Source organism: Alligator mississippiensis, chromosome 15 (assembly GCF_030867095.1).
Source record: "Alligator mississippiensis isolate rAllMis1 chromosome 15, rAllMis1, whole genome shotgun sequence".
Lineage (NCBI taxonomy): Eukaryota > Metazoa > Chordata > Crocodylia > Alligatoridae > Alligator > Alligator mississippiensis.
In genome coordinates, this window is record NC_081838.1 from 205766 (window position 1) to 226422 (window position 20657).

The following is a 20657-nucleotide window of genomic DNA, read 5'->3' on the forward strand; positions in this document are numbered from 1 at the left end:
GGGTCTCAAGCCAGGGAGACCCACGTCCTCACCCCGCAGCCGACCCCAGTGCCACCGGAGCCCAAGGCCTGGAGCTGCAGGGGCCCTGTGGGGAGGGCAGAGGGGCCAGTAGGGACCAGACTGAGTGAGGGGAGGCCCACCCGCCCACACGCAGGTCAAAGGAGGAGAGTCCAGTTTAACTTAAACACCCATATGAATTTATTAAATCCAGAGTCCGTAGTAGAGTGTAACGAGGAGATGGGGCCTCGCAGGGGATCAGCTCTCGTTATGGAAGAGACACGACTGAGCAACTCCTGACAACGTCCTACACACCGCCACAATGGAATGGAGCTCACAATGATTACGGGATGGGGCTGACGTTAAATACAGACACAGGGCGCGCCCTCGGACACAGCACAGCACAGGGACGTCTGCCCCCTCCCCCAGCACATACTGGGGACAAGAGAAAAGCTTTGGAGCTGAGGGAGGCTGCGGCCGCCTTCGCTCTGTCCGGTCCCCACCGCAGGGTCAACTTGGGCCTTTTTAAAAATCAAGTTAGGCAGGTTAATCCTTCTTCTTGTCTTCTGCCGTTTTCTCCCCTGGGGAGCCTGTGCCCGCATCCTCTGGTACTACCAGTGTGCCGTTGGCTGGCCCCTCCGTCCGGGCGTCTGGGGCGCTGCTGGCAGGCCCTGCAGGCAGCGCGGGGACAGCCCCATCAGCCAGGGCAGCTGCTGGCGGCGTCTGCGAGACCTGCTCCTCCCCGCTAATCCCAAACTCGTTGACGCGCGAGAGATCCACCCGGTAGATCCAGCGCTGGTAGAGGTAAATGAAGAAGACAACGTCTGCGGGAAGAGAGCAGAGAGAGCGGGGGCTGCTGAGACGGCGGCCAGTCCTGCCTGGACACGGGCATTAGGCTACCTGGAGGCAGAGCTCTCCTGGCTGGGCACGGCCAGCATGGGAGCAGGGGGAGCCCCACAGCCCAGCTCCAGGAACTGACTGCTGGGCTCCTGGGAGATGCCACGGCCAGCTGAAGGAAGGGCTGTGCCACAGATGCCAGCATCCAGCTGGGGGCTGCCCTACAGGTCTGGGCCTCTCCAGCACTGCCAGGCTCAGCGCAGCCAATGACCCCTTTGTGCTGGGGCAGACTCAGCCATGACCCCCCCACCACTGCTTGGGAGCTGACATGGGGCCCTTACCGTCTCGGAGGCAGCCTATCCTGTACATCATGGGCATTTTGATCACAAAGGCGAAGAGGTCATCGATGAAGGTGTTGAGCGCTTTGTAGGTAAGCATCCGCCATGGCAGGTGGGCCACGGACTTCAGCTTGTAGTTGATGAAGAGCTGAGGCGTCATCGTGATGAAGCCTGGGGATGAGAGGGGGTTAGGTCAGAGGCTGCCCACAACTAGTGCAGAGGGTAAGGGCAACCCACACACGTGAGGTAAAACGCAGGTGCCATTAACCCACTGGAAAAGCAACCAATTGCCTATGGCTGGCCCAGGTCTTTCCAGTCAGCACAGCACAACTCACAGTTGGGGTTTGCCAACGCTGGAAAGACATTCAGTTACCAAACTGGTCCTGTCACTGGTCTGGTGAGTGCCTGGGCCAGAGCTGCCATAACCCCCAGCCAACATCTGGCAGCAGGCACAGGGAGAGTATTGGGTGCCAACTCACTGTGGAGACGGGCTTGCTCAGGGCTAAGAAACCTCCAAGGGGGCAGGGAAGAGGGGCCCAGACGGAGCCCCCGGAGCCCTCTTCTGACCCCTGAATCCAAGCAGGGGACACAGAGGGATGGGCTCAGAGATCCTGAATGACCAGAGTGCTCTGGCCAGTCCCGGCAGATTGTGTTCTGGAGCAGAAGGCACTGCAATGATTTGCTGTTGGTCGCCAGCACATTTAAGAGCTGCTGAGATGCCCACCTTAAACACTGCGGGCAGGTGCTGGGGTGCACAGCTTTAATTCCACCTCCATGCAAAAGAGACAGCTCAGCACAAATCACAAGTCAAGAAATGACCCTGTGAACTGAAAATGCCGCCCGGCATTTGGACAGTAGAAACTCAAGAACCAAGGACTGTACAGACACATGTTAAGACCTGTCGTACCTATGCAGCACCACCTCCCAGGGAGGCCGGGCCAAGCTGAGGAATGATTCTTTAACCCAGCTCCCAGCTCAATGGTTTTTATGTTGGCGACTCTGAAACTCAAGGCCTCCCTCAGAAAGTGCCAGCTGTTCAATTCTTGCTTGTTTTTTTGGCTAAAGACAAATCCCAGAGCAATTCTGCTGCTACCGGGAACTAAGAAAGCAGCCGGGTGGAACAGGGTTAACCATCTTAGTTCCTGTTAGGAACCTCTGGGTTTAGTCTTGTGAACTGTGCCTGAACACCTGATACTACACAGTGCCTGCAGACCCAGAAAGGATCTTAAGGCCCCCCAGGTGCCACAAGACCCTAGCTGAGAACCACTGGCTTATACCAATGGAAGCCGGGGGTTAGTTGCTCTGACATCAGGGCATCCAGACAAGCAAGAGGTAGGGTCCAGGGAGAGCAGAGTTGTGGGCCAAGCCAGGCAGCAGGGGGGTGGGGGTGGAGAGCCTTTCACATGGCAGCCCCACAGCTCTCCTGAACTGCCTGCCCCTCTCTGCACAGGCAGCGTCCCCTGCCCCACCACACGTCACCCAGGCTAGGGCTGAGACACTGCTCTGTTCACCCTAACCCTCACCCTGCCCTGATCATGGCCTCAGCAGGGATGTGCCCCTAGCAGAGGTGCATCTGGGCCCAAACCAGATCTCTGCTGGGAAGAGGAGGTCCCTGCAGTCAGATTGCTGGAGGCAATGCCAGGCACTGGGGAGTGGCCATCTTGGGGGAAGAAGCTCTGGACTGGGGTAACTTGACCAGGCAGGTACCCAGCGTGGTGCTGGCAGGCTCCCAGGGTGCAGGGAGCTGCAGCTGGCGTAAAGGCGACAGTGCTGCCACTCACCGAAGGTCAGGAGGAAGCCGTAGAGCATGCTCAGCACCCACGAGTACCAGCCCTTGTGCTCCAGGTACAGCAGGCTGTACACGGCGTAGCAACCCAGCAGGGGGAAGAGGATCCATGAGAGGTACCGGAATGCCATCTGGGGGCGACAGGCAGGGGCGGCTGTGAGCAGCAGGGGCAGTGCAAGGTCCTGTGCAGGGCTGAGGGCACCATGGGGTTGGTCCTCCCTGTTCTGCACAGGCTGCAGGGGCTCAGGCCACCACACAGACCCCCCCCCCAGCACAAGGGGGGCTGCATTCAGCACCCTGGTCCTTCAGGTCCTGGTGTGCTGGACACACTTCCTCCCCCCCAGCTAGCCAAAGTGACACTGCGCCTGTCCCACATGGGGGCTGGCAGGAGCCTGGTGTTGTCCCTTCTGTTTTCCCAGCTATCCAGGGTGAGTGAGAGCCCAAGCTCCAGAACAGCCAGGGCAGGGGCTAAACCCCATTGACAAGGCTCTTTAGCTGGTGGAGTCACCCCCATTTCCACCCCACATGGCAGCACAGGGCTAGGGTGTTTCTACAGAGACTGCCAGAAGCAGGGGGCCAGGCTGCCTGCAGCTACCCAGAGCCAGGCCTCCATACCCCCCACATCACCACCTGCAGCCAGGCCTAGGGGGAAGGACAGAGGAGAGCAGGGACATGCCCTGCCCAGAGCCAGGCAGGGGAATGTCCAAGGCCCAGAGACCCAGGAACCAGCACAGTGGAGAGGAGAAGCAGGCACACCACTGCCTGGAGCCCCCATCTCACAGCCCTTGGTGTATGCGATCTACTTGCTAGAGGATCTCTGTCCTGCCCCACGGCCCATCTCCAGTCTGCTGGTGGGCCTGGAGCAGTGGCAAGGGGAAGGCAATCGCAGCCCCTCTGCTCCTCTGGGGCCAAGGGAACCCCGTGCAGGCTCTGGCAAGGTCCCCAAGTCTAGAGAGCTCTCTCCAGCCTGGCTACCCCACCCTGGGGAAGTCTCTACATGCACCCAGGCCCCCCAACAGGTGCCCACTTACGTCATCGTAGACTTTGGTGGATGACTCTATGTAGGTGGACTTGTCCTTGAAAGTCAGGCGTGGGAAGACCCCTGCAACTTTGTTGTCTCGATCCAGCTGTTTGAAAAGAGCAGAAGGTATGGAGGCAGCATGAGATGGGTCCCAGGACAGCCTGGCTGGAGGACAGGACACACCCCAGCCATCCGCTTACTGCTCATCACCCAGGCCAGAGGCTGCAAGAAGCACCAGGCTGCCAGCACGGGCCACGCTTGTGTGCCCCAGAGGTCTCAGCCAGGCCTCTCCAGCACTGCCTTCTGGTCAGTGCAGACACAGCAGGTGAGAAGCAGAGAGGGTCTGCGGAGGGTGTGATGAGGCAGCTGGATCCGATTGATTCATAGGGCTCAGAGATGGTTTGAGACCCAACCCCCTCAGGCTGGGAAACATGCACAAGTCCAGATCAGAGTTCACATACACCTCTGACTGACCCAGCTGAGATCAGAGTCCCGACACCATTGCACAGAGCTTGGCCAGGCAGAGCCTCAGGAATAGGGGAAAGGGACAAGCTTGCGTCTGCATCTCCGAGACCAAACGGCTGCTCATCTTCACCCAGACACTCACGATACCCCTCACCCACAGGAGCAGAGGTAACAGCCACGACTTGGCACTGCAGCCAGAGGCCAGGCCTCGAGCAAAAAGCTGGGACAGGAGCAGGGCAGGGAGGATTCCTACCCGCAGCCCCTGGCTGCAACCCAGAGACATGGCAGGAAGCAACGAGTCTCTCAGGAGACATTAGCAGCCGGGGGACGTTAGCAAGGGCCCTGCCTTCTCACTCCAGGTCATGGGACTCCTACCTTCTCTCCATCCTGCACCCCAGAGAAGGGAAGAGACCAATACCACACATGCCCACCAAGGCATGGCTGCTCTGCCCACCTCACAGACCTGCAGACAAGACCCTCCCCTGAGTTATGGAGAGCTGCAGAGGCCTGGTGTAGCCAGCCCCCTCCTCACCCGGACATCCATGACTTTGGTGATCTTCCAGAGGTCGATGAGGAGCCCTATGAAGACGCTGACTTGAACCACAAAGTTGGTCTCATTGTCCAGGATGTAGAGCAGAACCACGAGGGACTGGAACACCCCAAAGAACACGGACCGCACAGACAACCCCTCCAGGGACTGCCGGCTGTTCCAGAACTGGATGTCTGAGAGCAAAGGATAGAGCTCCTTGAGATCAGCTTAGCCTCTCCCGACCCCGCAGGGGCCACAGCCCTGCTTCCAGCCTGCTCCGAGGCGCAGAGCATGGAGTTGCATTGCCTGCAAGTACAGTTCTCAGCGGGGAAGGAAGCCGAGGCAGAGCAGCTCTGCCAGCCATCAGGGGCACAGAGCACCAGCCCAGACCCTTGCCTACAGCCCGCAAGGGCTGACTCAGCCCTCTGCTCACTCAGACTATGGATGTTTGACCCATCTGTACTTCCATGTGGTTACAGGGACTGCATTCCCAGGCCTGTAAGAGGCAGGGAACTTGCTAAGGCAATGCTGGTAATCAGTGAGCCCCTGAGCCGCACCTGCAGTTCCCTTCCTCAGGCATGTCTGGAGATGGAGGGGACACAAGGGACGAGGACCGGAGTCTTGGAGAGCTGGGCAGGTGGCCTGAAGGTAGCATGAGCCCTGGCCTCAACACCTGTGCCAGCCCTATGGGCTCTGAGCACCTTGTCCAGGCACAAGCAGAGATCAAAACTAGGCATGGGCAAGTGCACTTCTGTGGCTGCCTTGCAAGACCTTGTTCTGAGCTCCAAGGCCATGAAATGGCAGTGAAGGCCAGGACAGCCCCAGGGGCAGCACCCAGTGATGGCCTGGGACACAGGACCCCACAGCTCAGCTCCACTCACCATTCTTGAACGCAAGGAACTCAAATATGCTGTGCACGATGGACACGACGATGGTCAGGGCCAGCAGGTATGGGTTGGTCTCCAGGAGGGCGACCTGGGGAAGAGCAGAGAGGTAAGTGTTGCCTGTGTGGGGAGAACCAGAGAAACAGCCACCTAGGCCACGCAAGATGAGACAGACAACAGAGGAAGGTGCCTAGATTGACCCTCCAGGAGGAAGCAACTGGGAGCAGTTTGCGCTTCACTTCCCAATCAGCACAAGGAAAAGCACTTTCCCTGGGCTGCTACAAAGCCTCCCGCTGCGCCGCCCTAAACCAAGGAGACACTGGCCTCACACTGGTACAGCTCATAACACCTGCTCAGGCCTTCCCTCCCCTCCCTACGAAGCCAGAGGGACCCAATGGAACACATCTTGGAGCCCCCTTCAGTGCATGCATTTCTGGGTGGGGAACGCAAATGGAACTGGCTGGGACCAGGACAGAGGCAGCTGGCCAGGATCCCTGTGCATGGGAGGGACGAAGGAAGAAGCTAGAGAAAAAACTGGAACCAACAAGTACTAAGGACTCATCTGAGACATTTAGAAGTGTAGGGGAAAGGGGAGGATGGGCAAGCTTCCCAGGGGCAGAAGCACTGCTGGTGCTGTGGCACTTCTGACACAGCCACTGGGTACAGCTCGAGGGCAGATGCCCACACAGTACTGGAAAGGCCATGGCACATTGGCCCAGCAAGCCAGGGGCGGGCTCTGTGCCTGACCTTCACGGAGTCCTGCTCCTCATCTGACTGCTCGTACAGGTCCTCGCCCAGGAAGTTCCAAGGGGACTTGGTGCTCTGGGCAGCGTAGAGCTGCCAGCGCCACAGGGAGAGTGGACAGAAGGAGAGGCGGAAGGGCAGGTGCTGCAGCGATGCATTGATGGGGAAGTAGTCCTTCTGCAGGTTCCAGTAGTCATTGAAGTAGAGAATGGGGTAGTAGTCGCCACTGACTGCGTCGAACTTCACGTCTGCAACCACAAAGTAGAGCAGAGACTGACCTGAGCCTGGCAGATGGGGCACTGAGACCGGCAGATGGGGGCACTTGTGTTTCCGTGCAAGGTCGACCTGGAACAGGACAGTGATGGCGGCCCAGCCTTACACCGCCGCATTCAGAAGCCTTTGGACCCGAGCCATGTGCAAGCCCCACGCTAGCACCTGCTCCCATACCCCAGGCTGGAGGTGTGGTCCTGGCACCTGTGGGACGGGGCTGCCCCTCAAACCAGCTGTCAGCCTCCAGCCATGGTGCAGGGCCATGGGATGGGACCGGCGAAAAGCTGCCGGGTAGGGACAACTATCTGGGATGACTCTGACCTGGTGTCCTTCAGGTGACCGCTGGGCCCAGTGAAGTGGATGCAGTGGATGCCCCCCTCCCATGTCCATGCCCTTGCCATGACCCAGCAGGGCCCCGAGTGCCAGAAGGGAGCAGGGAAGGCAAAGTGGCCCACTCCTTACACTGGTCCAGTGGAGGTGGCACGCTGCCCTTCACCCACGGTGTGTGGTCGTCCACGATGTTGATCGTGAGGTTGGGGTGCCAGTGCGAGATCACCTCCACAGGGCCGTAGTCCTCAGCTCTCTGAAACGAGAGTGCAGTTCCCCACTCAGCACCCAGATACTTCCTACTCTAGCAGCAAGCAAAGCCCTGAAGGGCTATGACAGAGAGGAGAGTTGTGAGCTTTTCTTTGTGGCTACAGGGGAGAGGACCAGGAGCAACAGACACAAGCTACAGCAGGGGAAACCAAGGATGGAGATGAAGAGGAACTTTCTGACTATGAGGGGTCCAGCACTTGGACAGGCTGCCCAGAGAGGCGATGGACACATTCAAGGACAAGTTGGACAGGCACACGGTTGGGATAGTTTAATCCGGAACAATCCTGCCCTGAGCAGGGGGCTGGATGAAACGTGACCCCGTGAGGTCCCTTCCAGCCCAGCTTCCTCAAGCCCAAGGCATGCAGAACAGCTGCCACCTCATGGCTGGGAAGCCACAGGATCAAACAAGGCAGCACCCACCCTGGGAGAAGCAGCAGAGCAGGCCTGAGGGAGGTGGGATGCCACAATGAGGGCACCCAGGGCCACGCAGGACACGAGGGAGGGGAAGGAACAGACATGGAATGTGCAGGGACTTCGATTCGGCTACAAGCAGAGTCGCTCCCCAAAGGTGCCCCCAGCCGAGGCAAGTTGAGCTGGATGGGACCCTCCAACAGGGCAGGGAGCTCCTGTGGGAACAGCCAGTTGCCTCAAGCTGCCTGGCACCCGCCTGCAATGCCCCCTTTGAGAGGTCCTTGTCCACAATGCTTTACACACCGGCAGAGACTGCAGGGCAGCATTACCTCTCTGAACCCCGAAAGATCACAACCAGGGTGGAGGCAGTGGCCATGCAGACAGACCCATGTCCCTCCCCAGGGCAGGCTGCGCGAGATCCCACTGACACCGCTTACCTTGATCATTTCCGGGTCAGCTTCCGTCTCCCCAGTCAGCAGGTTCTTGGTTTTCTGGAACCGCCGTCGCTTGTACTTGTTTATCACTGGAAGGGAAGACACCCATGGGCGTGAGGGGGCGCTGACCTGGGAGGCAGCGAGCTAGAACAGAGCTGCTGCTAGCTGTATTTTGAGCTCTGTATCGTGGTGTTTCTCAACTGAGACTTGCTCCCCAGGGAGGAAGCTGCTGCTGCTCCGTCACAAGCACCACAGGTTGGAACTTCCCCAGGTGCTGAGATCCACTCAGTTGTTTTCACTGTTAAGAGGGAGAGGCTGAAGCACTGAACCCCTTGCTCCAGCTGCAACAGCCAGCAATCTGTTCGCAGCAGGGATCACTAGGGAGCACTGAACCCTTGGCTCAGAGGCACCCGCAACTCAGCCACACTCACAGACAAAGGCAGTCACACAGAGGTACTTGGGGGCTGCCCCTGCATTACAAGCTGCACAAGAAGCTGAGGCAGCCAGCCCAGGCCAGAAGCCACCCAGGCCCTAGCTGCTCAGAGCAGCAGGTCTGGACTTAACCCCCCTGGGAGAAGGCAGACACCCCTTCCTCCCCACTTGGCTGTGACCCCTTTAAAACGCAGCCCTTAGGAGAAGGCTCCAGTCCTGCAGACAGAGCCCAAGGGCAGCTTCATCCCTGCCCGGGACCCAGCCCCCTGCACAGCCGTGCTCACGCCCCGCACCATGCAGCCTTACTCCGTGATGTGTGCACGGTGGCAAGCCGCCTGTACAGGTTCTTCTGCCTGGGATCCGGGTGGAAGCCGCTCTTGGTGAAGTACACGTGGATGTAGATGGAGCCGTTCCGCTGCACACTCTGCAATCGTGCCAGCGGGAAACTCAGTGCATTGTCCCTGCACCAGGGACCCAGGGCCAGCAGCTTCTGCCAGGGCAGGGCGCGCCTGGGGCTGGCCCCACCCCAGGGTCAATCTGCATGGCACTGGGGGCTACATACACGCAACATGCCCTCCAAATGAGCCCTGGGTACAACATGTGAACAGCAGGCACTCGCTGCTTTCTGAACACTCAGAATCCATTCTGAGTGGATAAATGACTCCCCCCACCTGGGACTGCATCTGACTATGGAGGGGGGCGGGGGGAGAGAGCCTGTAGCCCCACACAGTTAAGAATAAAGCATCAAGCTCTGATGGTGGCTGAAGAGTTAAGACCATGTCCCAGCTGACTACAAAGAGTCTGAAACTACTCAGCTACTGATTTCAAGTAACCCCCTGGGGCCCGATGCTCTGGCAGCCTTGGACCAGGCTTTGAACAGGCCGTGTGGTTTGCAGATGAGGAAGGATTGCAAAGGGGAGGCCAACCTGGGAGTAACAGGGTCCACAGCTGTACCAGTTGCCTGGGGCTCCTGCAATGGTTCCAAGCCAATGACTTTTTATGCAGTGCAAAGCCAGCCAGAAAGGCTGTGGCAATCCCCAGGCGCAGTCCTGGCACCTGCCCAGAGTGATGGGGCTTTCCAAGGGGTCTGGAGCAGGCAGGGAGCTGCTGAACAGACTGGTTTGGCAAGGGCCTCGCGCTGAGCACAAGGAATCATGGGAGCTGGTGGTCCATGGGCTGTGCTGACACAAGGGCAGGGCTGCACTTGGGGGGGCAGAAGGAAGGTCACCCCATTTAACCCCTGTGCCTGCTAGGCTGCCCTAGCAGCAGTAACCAGCAAAGAACCAAGAGCAAGGAGGGAGAAACACACCCAGAGGAGACAAGAAGGGGCAGGAAGGAGCCAGAGTTTCCTGAGGGAAATGAGATGGGATGCTGGTCAGTGTGAACGAGCCGGCACAGGGAGCAGTGAGGAGCCAGAGCTGCCCCTGCACACACTAAGGTAGAGCTGGGCAGCACAGCACGTGGCAACCACAGCAACTCTGCTTCTGTTCCACGGGGCTGGGCACAGGTCGGGCCATGCAATCAACGCTGCCCTTTGACTGGGGAAGGACCAAGCAGCAGCATGTCTGGACGACTGAGCTAGCTGCAGGGAGGGGGAGGGTAAGGGAAACCTGCAGTGCCTCACCCCAAAGCCCTGCAGAGAGACAGCAATGAACCCAGGGATCAAGGGAGAGGGGGACCCCATTCCCAGGCTCCCAGTGGCCCGAGGCAGCAGGCACACACCTCGGGAACGTCCACCTCCGCAGAGTGCTCGTAGCAGCCATCCGCATTCTCGCCACTGGTCCAGTCCCCGTAGACGAGATCCCGCTTCTCCCAGAAGAGTGCAGAGCTGGCGTTGAAATCTGTAAAGTGCTCGTGCTCGGAGATGTACACGTAGAGGTCCTATGGGGAGGGGAGGGCAGACAGCTCAGTGTTGGGAAGGAAGGCTATGGGGATGCTGCTCTGGGAAGCACCTCTTTCCCACTCAGGCCTGCTCCCACAAGAGCTAGAGCCAGAACCACTGGCTTCAGGGCAAAGCCAACCCTGCCTTGCCCCTCCTCAGTTCATCCCACAGAGACAGTGCAGCCAAGGGAGAAGCTGTAGTCCTGCTGGCCCAGTCCTGCTACCGCCTTGCTGTGGGAACAGAAAGCAGGTAAATGCTTGCTGCTGGGCAGGAAGGCCTCTGCTCTGCCCTTTGGTCCCGGACAGGTCTGCCCAGACATGGTCTGTCTAGAGAGATCAGAGGCCTCCACCACTCTGCTGCCATTAGGGGCTTGGTGCATCTGGGGAGTCACTGTGCAAGCCAAGCGGTGCAGCTCTCAACAGGACCGGACCCCAGGGCCAGGGCCCCGTTCCGCAGTTCTGCCCAAGCCCCATCTGGACACGTCTCTAGGCAGAGAGCTCCATGGGTGCTCTCCCTTGGCACCCCGGGAGATTGGCCAGGCAGCCTGACTCCTCGCCTTCCAACCGCACTTCCTTGCGAGCCAGGAGGCGGGGGGACGGGGGTACCAAAGGCAGCTTCCCTCCCCTACTGGCACCCAGGGCCCAGATGCTGCATGTGCTGCAGCCTGGAGGGCAGCACTCCCCACTCCCACACTGCATGCTAGCCCCCAGTCTGGTGCTGACTCCCTGCCGCCTGAGTCTGTGGAATGGTGCAGGGAGCCTGGTCTGGAAACCAGATGGTTCCATCTTGCGTGGAAAGCTGCAGAGCAAGACAGGGGAGCAGGCAGCACCCAGGCAGCACTAGTGGTGAGTACCACCCTGCCAATCTGCTGAAAGCCATAGCTGCAGCCCCATGGAGCCCACAGGTGCAACAGCAGTGACTCCCCACTCCACTGTGTCCCAGACTCTCTGCAGAGGAGACAAGTGCCGCTGCAGCTCTCGCTCCATTCAGGTTTTCCATCTCAGCGAGCTGAGATCCCGCAGTCCTTTTGCAGAGAGGGGTGAACACGGGGACACGGGCAAGCACAGGATGCAGCTCCTGGCTATGGCCAGCCCATTTATGCCTCAGTTTCCTGAAGAGAGGAGAGGGAGGGGAGGGCTTTTGTCCAGGGGCCACATCACAAATGTGGCAAGAGCTTCTGGGGCTTCTGCTGGACAGACAGGGCCCTGGCACCCACGAGCATCCTGCAGCTCTTGGCCTGGTTGGTTGCACTCTCAGGCTGCTCACACGCAAACCACAGGAGTGTGGTGAGTGGGGAAGGCGCTTCCCCACTTCCCTCTGCACGGGCAGCTCAGCAGGACCCCAGCAAGGGCTGACTGTACAATCGGCCCCTGCTGCCACTTCCCCACCAGAACCGCCTTCCCTTCAGGAGCTGCAGCAGATCCAGTGCATCCTGCACAACACGGCAGCAGCCAGGCAGGGCAAGGGCATATATTTTGCTGGCACAGAGGGGAGGAGGTGATTGCCAGGTTCTCTCCATCAGACCCCTCATCAGTCCAAAGGACAGAGGCTGCTGGGGAGAGGCCAGGACAGGGGAAGGAGAGGAGCAGGAGGCAAGAGATGCCCACTAGAAAGAAGAAAGAAAATCACTTCCCTACCCAGCACCACCAGCCAAAGCTCAAGGGGAATTGGCCCTGGGCCACAGAACAGGGAGGAGTTTGGCATGCACCCGCACACCTTTGCCTCTGGAATTCACCGAACTACCAGACGGCTCATCACAGCCCAGCTCCACTCGGACCCACCCCTGCCAGACTTGGCTCCAGCTGGCAAGGTGATTTCCCAAGCATGGGGAGGGGGACAGAGATGGCAGCTGGAGTCTACGGTACAAGTTCCAGGGAAAGGGGGGCATTCTGCAGTTGAGGGATGCACAGGGGTGTCCCGCTGCCTCTCCCATCAGAGGGACTAGGGACAGAGCAGACTAGAGACTGGCCTGCCCAAGTGCAGCGGTGAGGGGACCATGTTCAACCACCAGGGAAACTGGCACAGAAGGCAAACACAACTTGCCCGAAGCCTCTTGGCAGGTCGGCATAGGTTCATTCTCAAGATCGAGTGCCAGTACTGTGCCCTGGCCCCTGGGTAACAAGCTTTCAGGGGCAGAGTGCTGAGGCACCTGGGCACACAGCAGGTACCTGACCAGCAGCAGAGATGAGCATCGTAGCTCAGAAAGAGCCACGTGCAGCTCCTGAGCCCTTACCATTAAAGTGTCCTTAGGGAAGAGGTTGCGGCTGGGAGCCCGGGGTACTCCCCCAGCGCTTGTCTGGTCCTGTGGTGCCGGCCCACGGCGGAACCAGCTGCTGATGGCCCAAATGATAAAGATCCTACAGAAGAGCAGAGGGAGACAGAGTTAACACAGGAGCCTCAGCCAGGCACAGCCCCCACCCAAGCAGTCCGAGACCTGTTCAGAGCACTGTGCTCCCTGCGCAGCCAGCAGCTCCAGGACGGAGAAGCCCAGGCCTCTCACTTTCAGTCCTGGGCTTCCTCGGGTTTCCACCCTCTGCGTGGAAGAGCTGCAGCCCACACGGACCAGTTCACACCTACTGGACTCCTGCCAGGCCATCAGGGCCTATGGCAGGAACTGAAATCAATTGTGCCTGGAGCCAGCCACAGGCACAGCACCGGAGTCTGGAGGAGGCCAGAGATGGATAGGCACTCTGGCACCTTCGTGAGCCTCCTGCAGGTGGGTAGGAAGGACCCTTCAGCCCCAGTAAGGCTCTGACAAAGGACAGAGACACCTGGCAACCCTCTCCCCCTCACTGCTTCTAGCTGGTGCTCATAGCCACAGTAGACTTTTCCCTTCTCTTACCAGGGGCATAGAGACACTCAGCAGACCCCATAGCCAGGGAATAGCAAGGTACCCCCAGCAGGAAGCCCCTGCATGGCCTGCCACCACTTCAGTCACAGGATTAATGTGACTCAGTACTGCTTCATGCCCTCCCAGAACGTGAGGGGTGACAGAACCTGCTCTAAGCTGTCAGAGATCTCAGCTGAGCCTCCTTGTGTTCTGGAAGGGCACACAGCAAGGACAGACAGCCAGATTCTCAGCACCACCATGAAGGGGTCCTTAACGCAGCAAGCCCCATCAACCAAAACAGCAGAACGATGACACTGATGTTACTGCCAGAGTCACAGGGCACGTCACCAGGGTTGGAAGCAGCCACAGGGGGTGTTGTAGTCAAGCGTGTCGCTGATATCTGTACCATAAACACATCAGCGCAGGATACAGAGCCTGCTGCTTCAGTCACACAGGTTAGAACAGCACAGAGAGCCTCTTGGTGCAGGGCAGAGCTGGAGCCAGAACAAAAGAACAGGAGAGCCAGACCAGTGGGCCACCTAGTCCAGTGTCTCCTCCTCCTCAGGAATTGCCAACAATGGTAGCACCTTCAACTGAAGGCCAATCTCTGCCACAGCTCATTGATGGGTCTTGAGGTGACTTAAGAGCCTGGTCCTTGAGCCACAGACCCACCCGCAGAAGTTACAGGTCTTTCCATAGGGGAGAGCAGGCTGTAGGCCAGGACTTGTCTCCTTTTCCTTCCTCTGCTCTCTCTTCTCCGCTTCAAGGGCGAGATGCTTTACCTCAAAACTGGTGGCTGCTTGGTCAAGACCGAAGAGCCACTGGAGTCTTGACATGGGCATCTGTTTTCTGGAGGGCTGCCTTCAACATGCCCTGGTCACCATTCCTCTAGCCACCCACCATGAGCTCTCAGGCCGTTACACCAAGCTGAGAATCTCCAGAGTGATCTGTCCCCTACTCAATTCCCTCCTTGGCACCCGTCATTTTTGGCTTGGAGATGCTGGGAGAGATCTCTGTTCAACACCCATTAATTTATCCCATCCCTTTTTGAACCCAACTCTTCTCTGCCCCCCTGCAGCCATGAGTTCTACATATTAACCATGTGCTGCACAGAAGTCCTTTCTCTTGTAGTTTTAAACCCATCACCTTCTCATTTCAGCAGGTGCTCCTTTGTTCTAGTGTTCTGAGACTCAGTGGACAAAGGCACCCTGCTCACTTGGTCTGTCCTCTTCATGATTTATAGACCTCTATCCCCTCCCCACTCGGCCTTCTCCTTTCTAAACCGAACAGTGTGAGCCTTTTTGGTCTCTCCTGGTCTGACATCTGCTCCCTGCCCCAGATTTTTTTGGTTGCCCTTCTCTGGGCCTCTCAAATCTACTACATTCTTTTGGAAATGTGAAGGACCACAGCTGCACACAGTACTCAAGATGTGGGCAAACCATGGATTTGTATAACGGCACTATGTTTTGTTTTGCTTTCAATTCCCTTTTTAATGATGCCCGTTTTATTGGCTTTTTTTTAGCCAGGAAGACCCTAACCTAGAAGTTAGTCACCCTTCCTGTTAGGTGTGGGTTAAGTCTTGCCACCATGCTACAACAAAGCAGCAGATCGGCCTCTCCCCCCATCCTCAGCTTGAGATCAGATGTCTCTCGGGAGGATGGGCCCAAGCTCTTGTGCTCAGCATGGAGGGAAGTTCTGCGGCCAGTAAAGCACGCATGAGACTGTTTGTGTGGCCTCAGGCTTTACACCCTGCATTGTGACACTTTCAAGTGCCCAGCCATAGGATCATCGTGCCCCGAAGGCCACATTCTATAGGGGCTCTGCCTGTGGTGCTGCTCGCTGCTGCATGGGAAGGAAGGTCCCCTGCCCAAACTCCAGCTCTTCCAAAGCTGCCTAAATGGTACCACTGCGCTCATGTCACAGCAGAAGGGGCTCCACGTGGTTCTTGCAAATGCACTCATTTCACAAGGTTCAGAGTGCGGGCAGCGCCTGCCCCTTTAAAGGGGGCACCCCAAACCTGAGCGAAGCATTCAGTTTCCCTGTTCCCTATAGCTCAGGGACAGAAACGGCTCTTGACTCTTCCCAGGCAAAAAACCAGCGTGCATGGTCCAGCGCTGGCTCGCCCCAATACCTGCTGCCAGTTCTGCCATTCTGCTCTTGGTATTGGCTAACCGCATCAGGGCTGGGAGGGAGCATCCCTTGCCCTCAAGCCATGTGACTGCAGCATTGTGCATTTCCAGCTCTGGGTGAGCAATGGACAAAGGGCCGTCACCTGAAGGGGGAGAGGAGCTCAATGCACAGGACAGCGGTCTCTGACCTTCCTTCAATCACTCCAGGGGATCGCATGCTGTGGGACAGCACGCAGTGTGCAGGGAGAGATCTTCAGGCCAACTGTGCCCCTGTGAGGATCATCGGGACATTCGCTTTACACCCCAGCTGGCTGTAGGTGAGAACTTTCCAGAACATTCTTGATTTCAACCCGGCCATAGCTGTCTGAAGCTCACATGCACAAGGGGGGCTGGTGCCTGCCAAGCCAACGTTATGCTGCTCTTTGCCCTCTCCACCACCAACACAGCTGAGCTACGGGCCGCGTACCGTGCCAAGTCCTCACCACTGACCCTTCTGCAAGCTCATTTGCATTAATGAATGGAAAATTCACAGCTCTAATCCTTCCAAGGCTCAACAACAGGTAGGCATGCCAGAGCTTGCTCCTGATGTTACGGCATCGAGGCCCACAGCCAAGTGGCCCATTTGCAGATGCACGGGCAGAAACTTTCTAGAGCATTTGCCAACCAAAGCAACTTGTCTGGCCAACATCTTGGTACAGAACCCTGGGGGCCAGCGGGCCAGCAACACGGAGAAAATGCTGAAGTACTGCAGACAGCAGATAACAGGTCCCAGGCCTGGTCTCTTCCTCCTAACAACTAAAGTCAGTCCCCAACCCACCCATCCTCGCCCCAACGGGTGAGTGCCTGGGCTAGATTCTTTCCACCGAGCAGTGGCTTTTCTCCTGCCTTCCAGCCTCACTCTCCTGTGGGTCCCCTTTCTTTTGTCCTCTTGCCCACAACTTTTCAAGCCCAGTGCCACTCTTTCCAGAGGGAATGGGTTTGGTGGACCCTTTGCTCTCCTCAGGCCCAGGGATCAGATGCTCTAGCTCTCTCCTGTCCGAGGGGGCTGTTTGGATGGCCTGCAGGCAGGAAGATGGGGAATGATCACCCCGGAGGCAGGCGAGAACCCCCAGCATAAAGGGAAGAACTTGGCTTTGACAGTAGGGTGGATGGGAAGGTGGCTTATTCTGACTTGGGTGGGTAAAAGGCTTGGACACAGAGCTGTGTGGGCAGCAGGATCCATGAGGGGAGGCAGTATCCTTAACTGGACCAACTTCAGAGTTGGCTGATGCTACACAAGCTTCTGGGCACAAAACCAGACACTTAAACCAGCTTCCAGGCCCAAACATCTACCTAGTGACAAGGCCAGGCCAACAAAAGATGTGATTTCATCTCGAGTATCCTGCTTATCCTGTACTCCTTCCAGCACTGCTGCCGTGGGGCTCCAAGGCCAGGAGGAGCAGAGGTGATGCTCAAGAGCCAGACAAGATAGCACAAAGGAAGATTCATGCACTGCAGGGAACAGCAGCTGCAGTGTCTGCTCCATCTCGGCAACCAAAATGGTCTCAAGGGATTGCCCTGGCACAGCACAAAGGCCCTGGCAATTGCCACAATGCAAAGTGAAGCACGTAGCCTTGACGAGCCACTGGCTTCTCCCACAAGCTGCCAACCTGTCCAGGCACTGCAAAGCAAGGGAAAGGAAGACTAGAGCATACCTAGCCATGTTCTCAGGGGCCACTCACGTGCTTCTGGGAGACTGAAGGTGGCTTTTTGCAAGTATTACCTACCGAGCTCAAGCTGCCCTAGGAGCCACAGAGGAGATCAAGGAGGCAGCAGGTCTCTGCTCTTCTGCCATGAATGTAAGAGGCCCTGTCACAATCAGTCATTCATGAGGTACACAAGAGCAAAGGCAGGACTGGGGCCAGTGTGGCCCACGTCACCAAGTGAGTTCAAGAAGTTCCTCATTTGAGGGCTAAAGCGATGCCGAGGCTCAGTGGTCACTGACAGGGCTCAGTGACCAACACCCCTACAGACAAAGCTTTCAGAGGTAGCTCCAACTCCTGCTGCTGCTGTGACAGCTGGGATTCATCTCAAGCTGTGCTAGTTCAGCTGGTTCTACTGTGGACCCAATGTCTGGGCTAAGGCCAAACATCCTCTCCTCATCTATAGACCAAGCCCCAAGTCCAAACCTGCCCCTGGAGGGGAAGGAAGGGCCTGCTGGGCGGCCAAAGGCTGAATGCTCCAGGGAGGGGGGGCACTGCCAGCAGAGCTTGGCCTAGGCTTTGTGGAGATTGTATGATGCTCTTTGACTTCAGCTACCAGCTAAGAGGTCCCCGCGTCACCCCTTCCCTGCTCTGGCCCTCTCAAGCTCACTCTGTTTTGAATGACCTAGGACATAAGAAGCAAGAAAGACTACGCTGCCTAAGACAGTGGGGCCCAGCACACGGTGACCAAGAGAGCACCTAAAGAGGGGACTAGATCCATGTGTGAGGAACAGGCTGCCTGGGAGCTGGTCTTAGACAGAGGCCTGGTCCAGCAGTAAGAGATTTATTCAGAAGTCTGCCCAGAGGGGAGGACTCAGCCCAGTCCTTTAAAAAAAAAATATCGTTTTGCTTGAAGCCTAGTTTAAAAGGGCTCGGCCTGGAAACATCTCTAAAATTCCAGCCTTGAGATACTGACCTCAGCCGAGAAGCCCAACGGACACCTGCATTTGCCCCTCAGGACTGTCTGGTCTGGACAGGAATTGCATTAACTCAGAAGACTTCTGCTTTGGCTGGGAACTCTCAAGCCCAAACTGCATGAGATCCTCCATGACCCAAGTGCTTCTGTTCCTCTGGGACTTATTTCGTCCCCTTTACTCTCTGTGCTCCCAAACTCCTCCTACTTCCCACTTCGCAGTCAGTCTGCAACCCGCAGACCGCACAGCAATCTGTGACAGCACCGCAACGCACATCCTATCTGACGCTGCTGTGTCACGTGATGCAGTCAGGCAGACTCCACCACCGCTCCAACCCTGGTAGCGCGCGCTCAGACAGATTTGTTCCAGGGGACGACCTGGCTAAGCCGAATTCTCTCCGCTTGCTACTTGACGGGAACTCTGCTCGTGATCCCTTTGCAACAGGAACGTTTGGGCTCAGCTGCCCGCTTCTGGAGGCAGGGCAGTCTCTGGAAGGAGCAGCCCCCAGCCTTCTCCAATCAGGTTGCAGCCAGCGCTGCCCACTGAGGCTCCGGAAGGGGTTGGAGGACTTTGTTCCACGACAGACTTTGGATCCTTCTTCACGGCTGCTAAAGTCTGTGAGAAAGCATGACTGGCTCCTTAGGAGGAGAGCGGGTCACTTGCTCCCTGCAGAAATTGCACTCCTTTGAGGCTGCCAAACACTGCAGAAACCAATTGCTGACTTTCCTTGCGTTACAGGGGTGCAAACCTACAGCGCCAGTGCCACGGAGCCCAGGCAGCCTCCGTGTGGGGAGATGCAGCAGACAGGGGGCAGGCAGCACAGTGGGAGATGGGGTGGGAAGTAGACAGCAAAGCAGCAAGTGTGGCAGGGAGCAGACGGCAAAGAGCAGAGCACTGAGGAGCATGGGACAGATGGCAGAGCAGCAGATTACGCCATTCCTGACCATGAGCCAATGCCCAGACAGGGCTACAGGTCCCTTTAATAAGGGCAGGGGGAACTAAAGGCCCACCAGCGAAGGCTGGGGACAAATACGATACAACACAGAGATGGGAGGGGAGGTTGGTAACGAGCGCACCGAGCACGGACACGCTGGACAGTGCCCAAGGAGCCAGCGGGTGCTGCCCGGCGAGGACAGGAAACGGCCCCGCGGCCCCCAGGGTCCTTGCGGCCACAGCCTCCCTCCCGGGCAGGCAGATGGTGGCTGGGCCAGGAGCAGGCCGAGCCAGAGGTGCTGTGGCTTGCGAGGGCCACGGGCAGGGCAAGTGCACGCAGACAGGTGATGGGCGGCAGTGCAGGGGCTGCAGCCCCGCGCCCCCCAGGGCCTCCCCCGCTCACAGCAGGGGCAGGGGCAGGGGCCGGCACCACCGCAAACCGTGCCAGGGACGCGCCTGCGGCTCTGGCCAGACGAGGTCCCGAGGGCACCGGGGATCCAGGTGGAAGAGGGGCCGCCCGCCCGCCGGTCCGCGCGCGAGGAGGCACGAGGGGCTGGGGAGCAGTCGATGGGCCGGGGCGCAGCGCCGAGCGGTGAACGGGGAAGGGCAGCACAAAAAGGGGGGCCGAGCGCCGAGCGGGGCCCGGGGGGGCACAGGGCAGGGAGCCGAGCGCCGAGCGGGGGAGGGGCCGGGGGCACAGGGTAGGGAGCCGAGCGCCGAGCACTGGATGGGCCGGGGGCACGGGGCGCGGGGCCGAGTCTCACCGGAAGAGCACGCCCTTGATGACCTGCCAGGCGTTGGGCGCCGCAGGCGGCGGCTGCTGCGGCGGCGGGGCCGTCCCGTTACTCGTCACCTGCGGGGAGACGCGCTGTAATCCGGGGGCCGGGCCGGGCCGGGCCGGGCCGAGGGAAGGAGAGGGGAAAGGAGGGGGGGGGCGCTACCTGTTCCGGGCCGGGCACGGGACCCACCGCCCCCTCCGTCTCCGGCGCCGCCATCTTGCTGCGCCCAGGCCCCGAGCCGCTCTCGCGAGAACTGCCCCCGCCATGCCCCGCCCGCGCGACGCGCCGCTTCCGGGGCAAGGGACGCCATTTCCGGCCGCGGGGCGTAGGGGCGGGGCCTGCAAGGCTGCAGCAGGCGCCACGTGGGAGGATCCCCTGCGACGCCCGGGGGCTGGCACGTGACGTCATCCCTGTCCTGGGCTTGTGTCAGACCCAGCGCGGCCTAGAGCTGGGGTCAGGGGCCGGGCTCTCCCGGGGCATCCGGAGCCTCCACTGCCAGCCTCTGCGAGCGCCAGCACAGGGAGGCTGTAGCCTCTGTCCCGGGCAGGACAGGGCAGGCCTGGTCGTTTCGCTCACAGGCCGAGGGTGTCCAGGCTGGCTCGCACGGGGCCAGTCCTGCCTCAGCCCGGGCTGCTCCGGACGCGGAGCCCCTCGAGTGCGGCCGTTCCCACGCCGGGTGTCGCAGCCTCTGGTGTAACCAACC

The 20657-nt window shown here is 58.9% G+C and overlaps 1 protein-coding gene across 1 annotated transcript; it reads right to left on the reverse strand.

Annotated features, from left to right (window-relative positions):
• Positions 1-174: 174 nt before the first annotated feature.
• CLPTM1 (CLPTM1 regulator of GABA type A receptor forward trafficking) lies at positions 175-20377 on the reverse strand. The gene is made up of 14 exons (XM_006265783.3): positions 20117-20377; positions 19940-20028; positions 12861-12984; positions 10468-10626; positions 9052-9169; positions 8317-8402; positions 7334-7454; positions 6605-6849; positions 5855-5948; positions 4977-5167; positions 3990-4085; positions 2954-3089; positions 1176-1343; positions 175-821 (listed from the first exon to the last, which is right to left on the reverse strand). The coding sequence occupies exons 1-14, from the start codon at positions 20360-20362 to the stop codon at positions 544-546; spliced, it is 2151 nt and encodes a 716-aa protein (XP_006265845.2). The 5' UTR covers positions 20363-20377; the 3' UTR covers positions 175-543.
• Between the last annotated feature and the right edge of the window lie 280 nt (positions 20378-20657).

Coding starts and splice junctions, on each gene's coding strand:
- CLPTM1 (XM_006265783.3), bottom strand. CDS start 20,362: ATGACGTCACGTGCCAGCCCCCGGGCGTCGCAGGGGATCCTCCCACGT. Junction 20,029..20,116: donor CCGTGCCCGGCCCGGAACAG/GTAGCGCCCCCC, acceptor GTCTCCCCGCAG/GTGACGAGTAACGGGACGGC. Junction 12,985..19,939: donor ATCAAGGGCGTGCTCTTCCG/GTGAGACTCGGC, acceptor GCTCTTCTGTAG/GATCTTTATCATTTGGGCCA.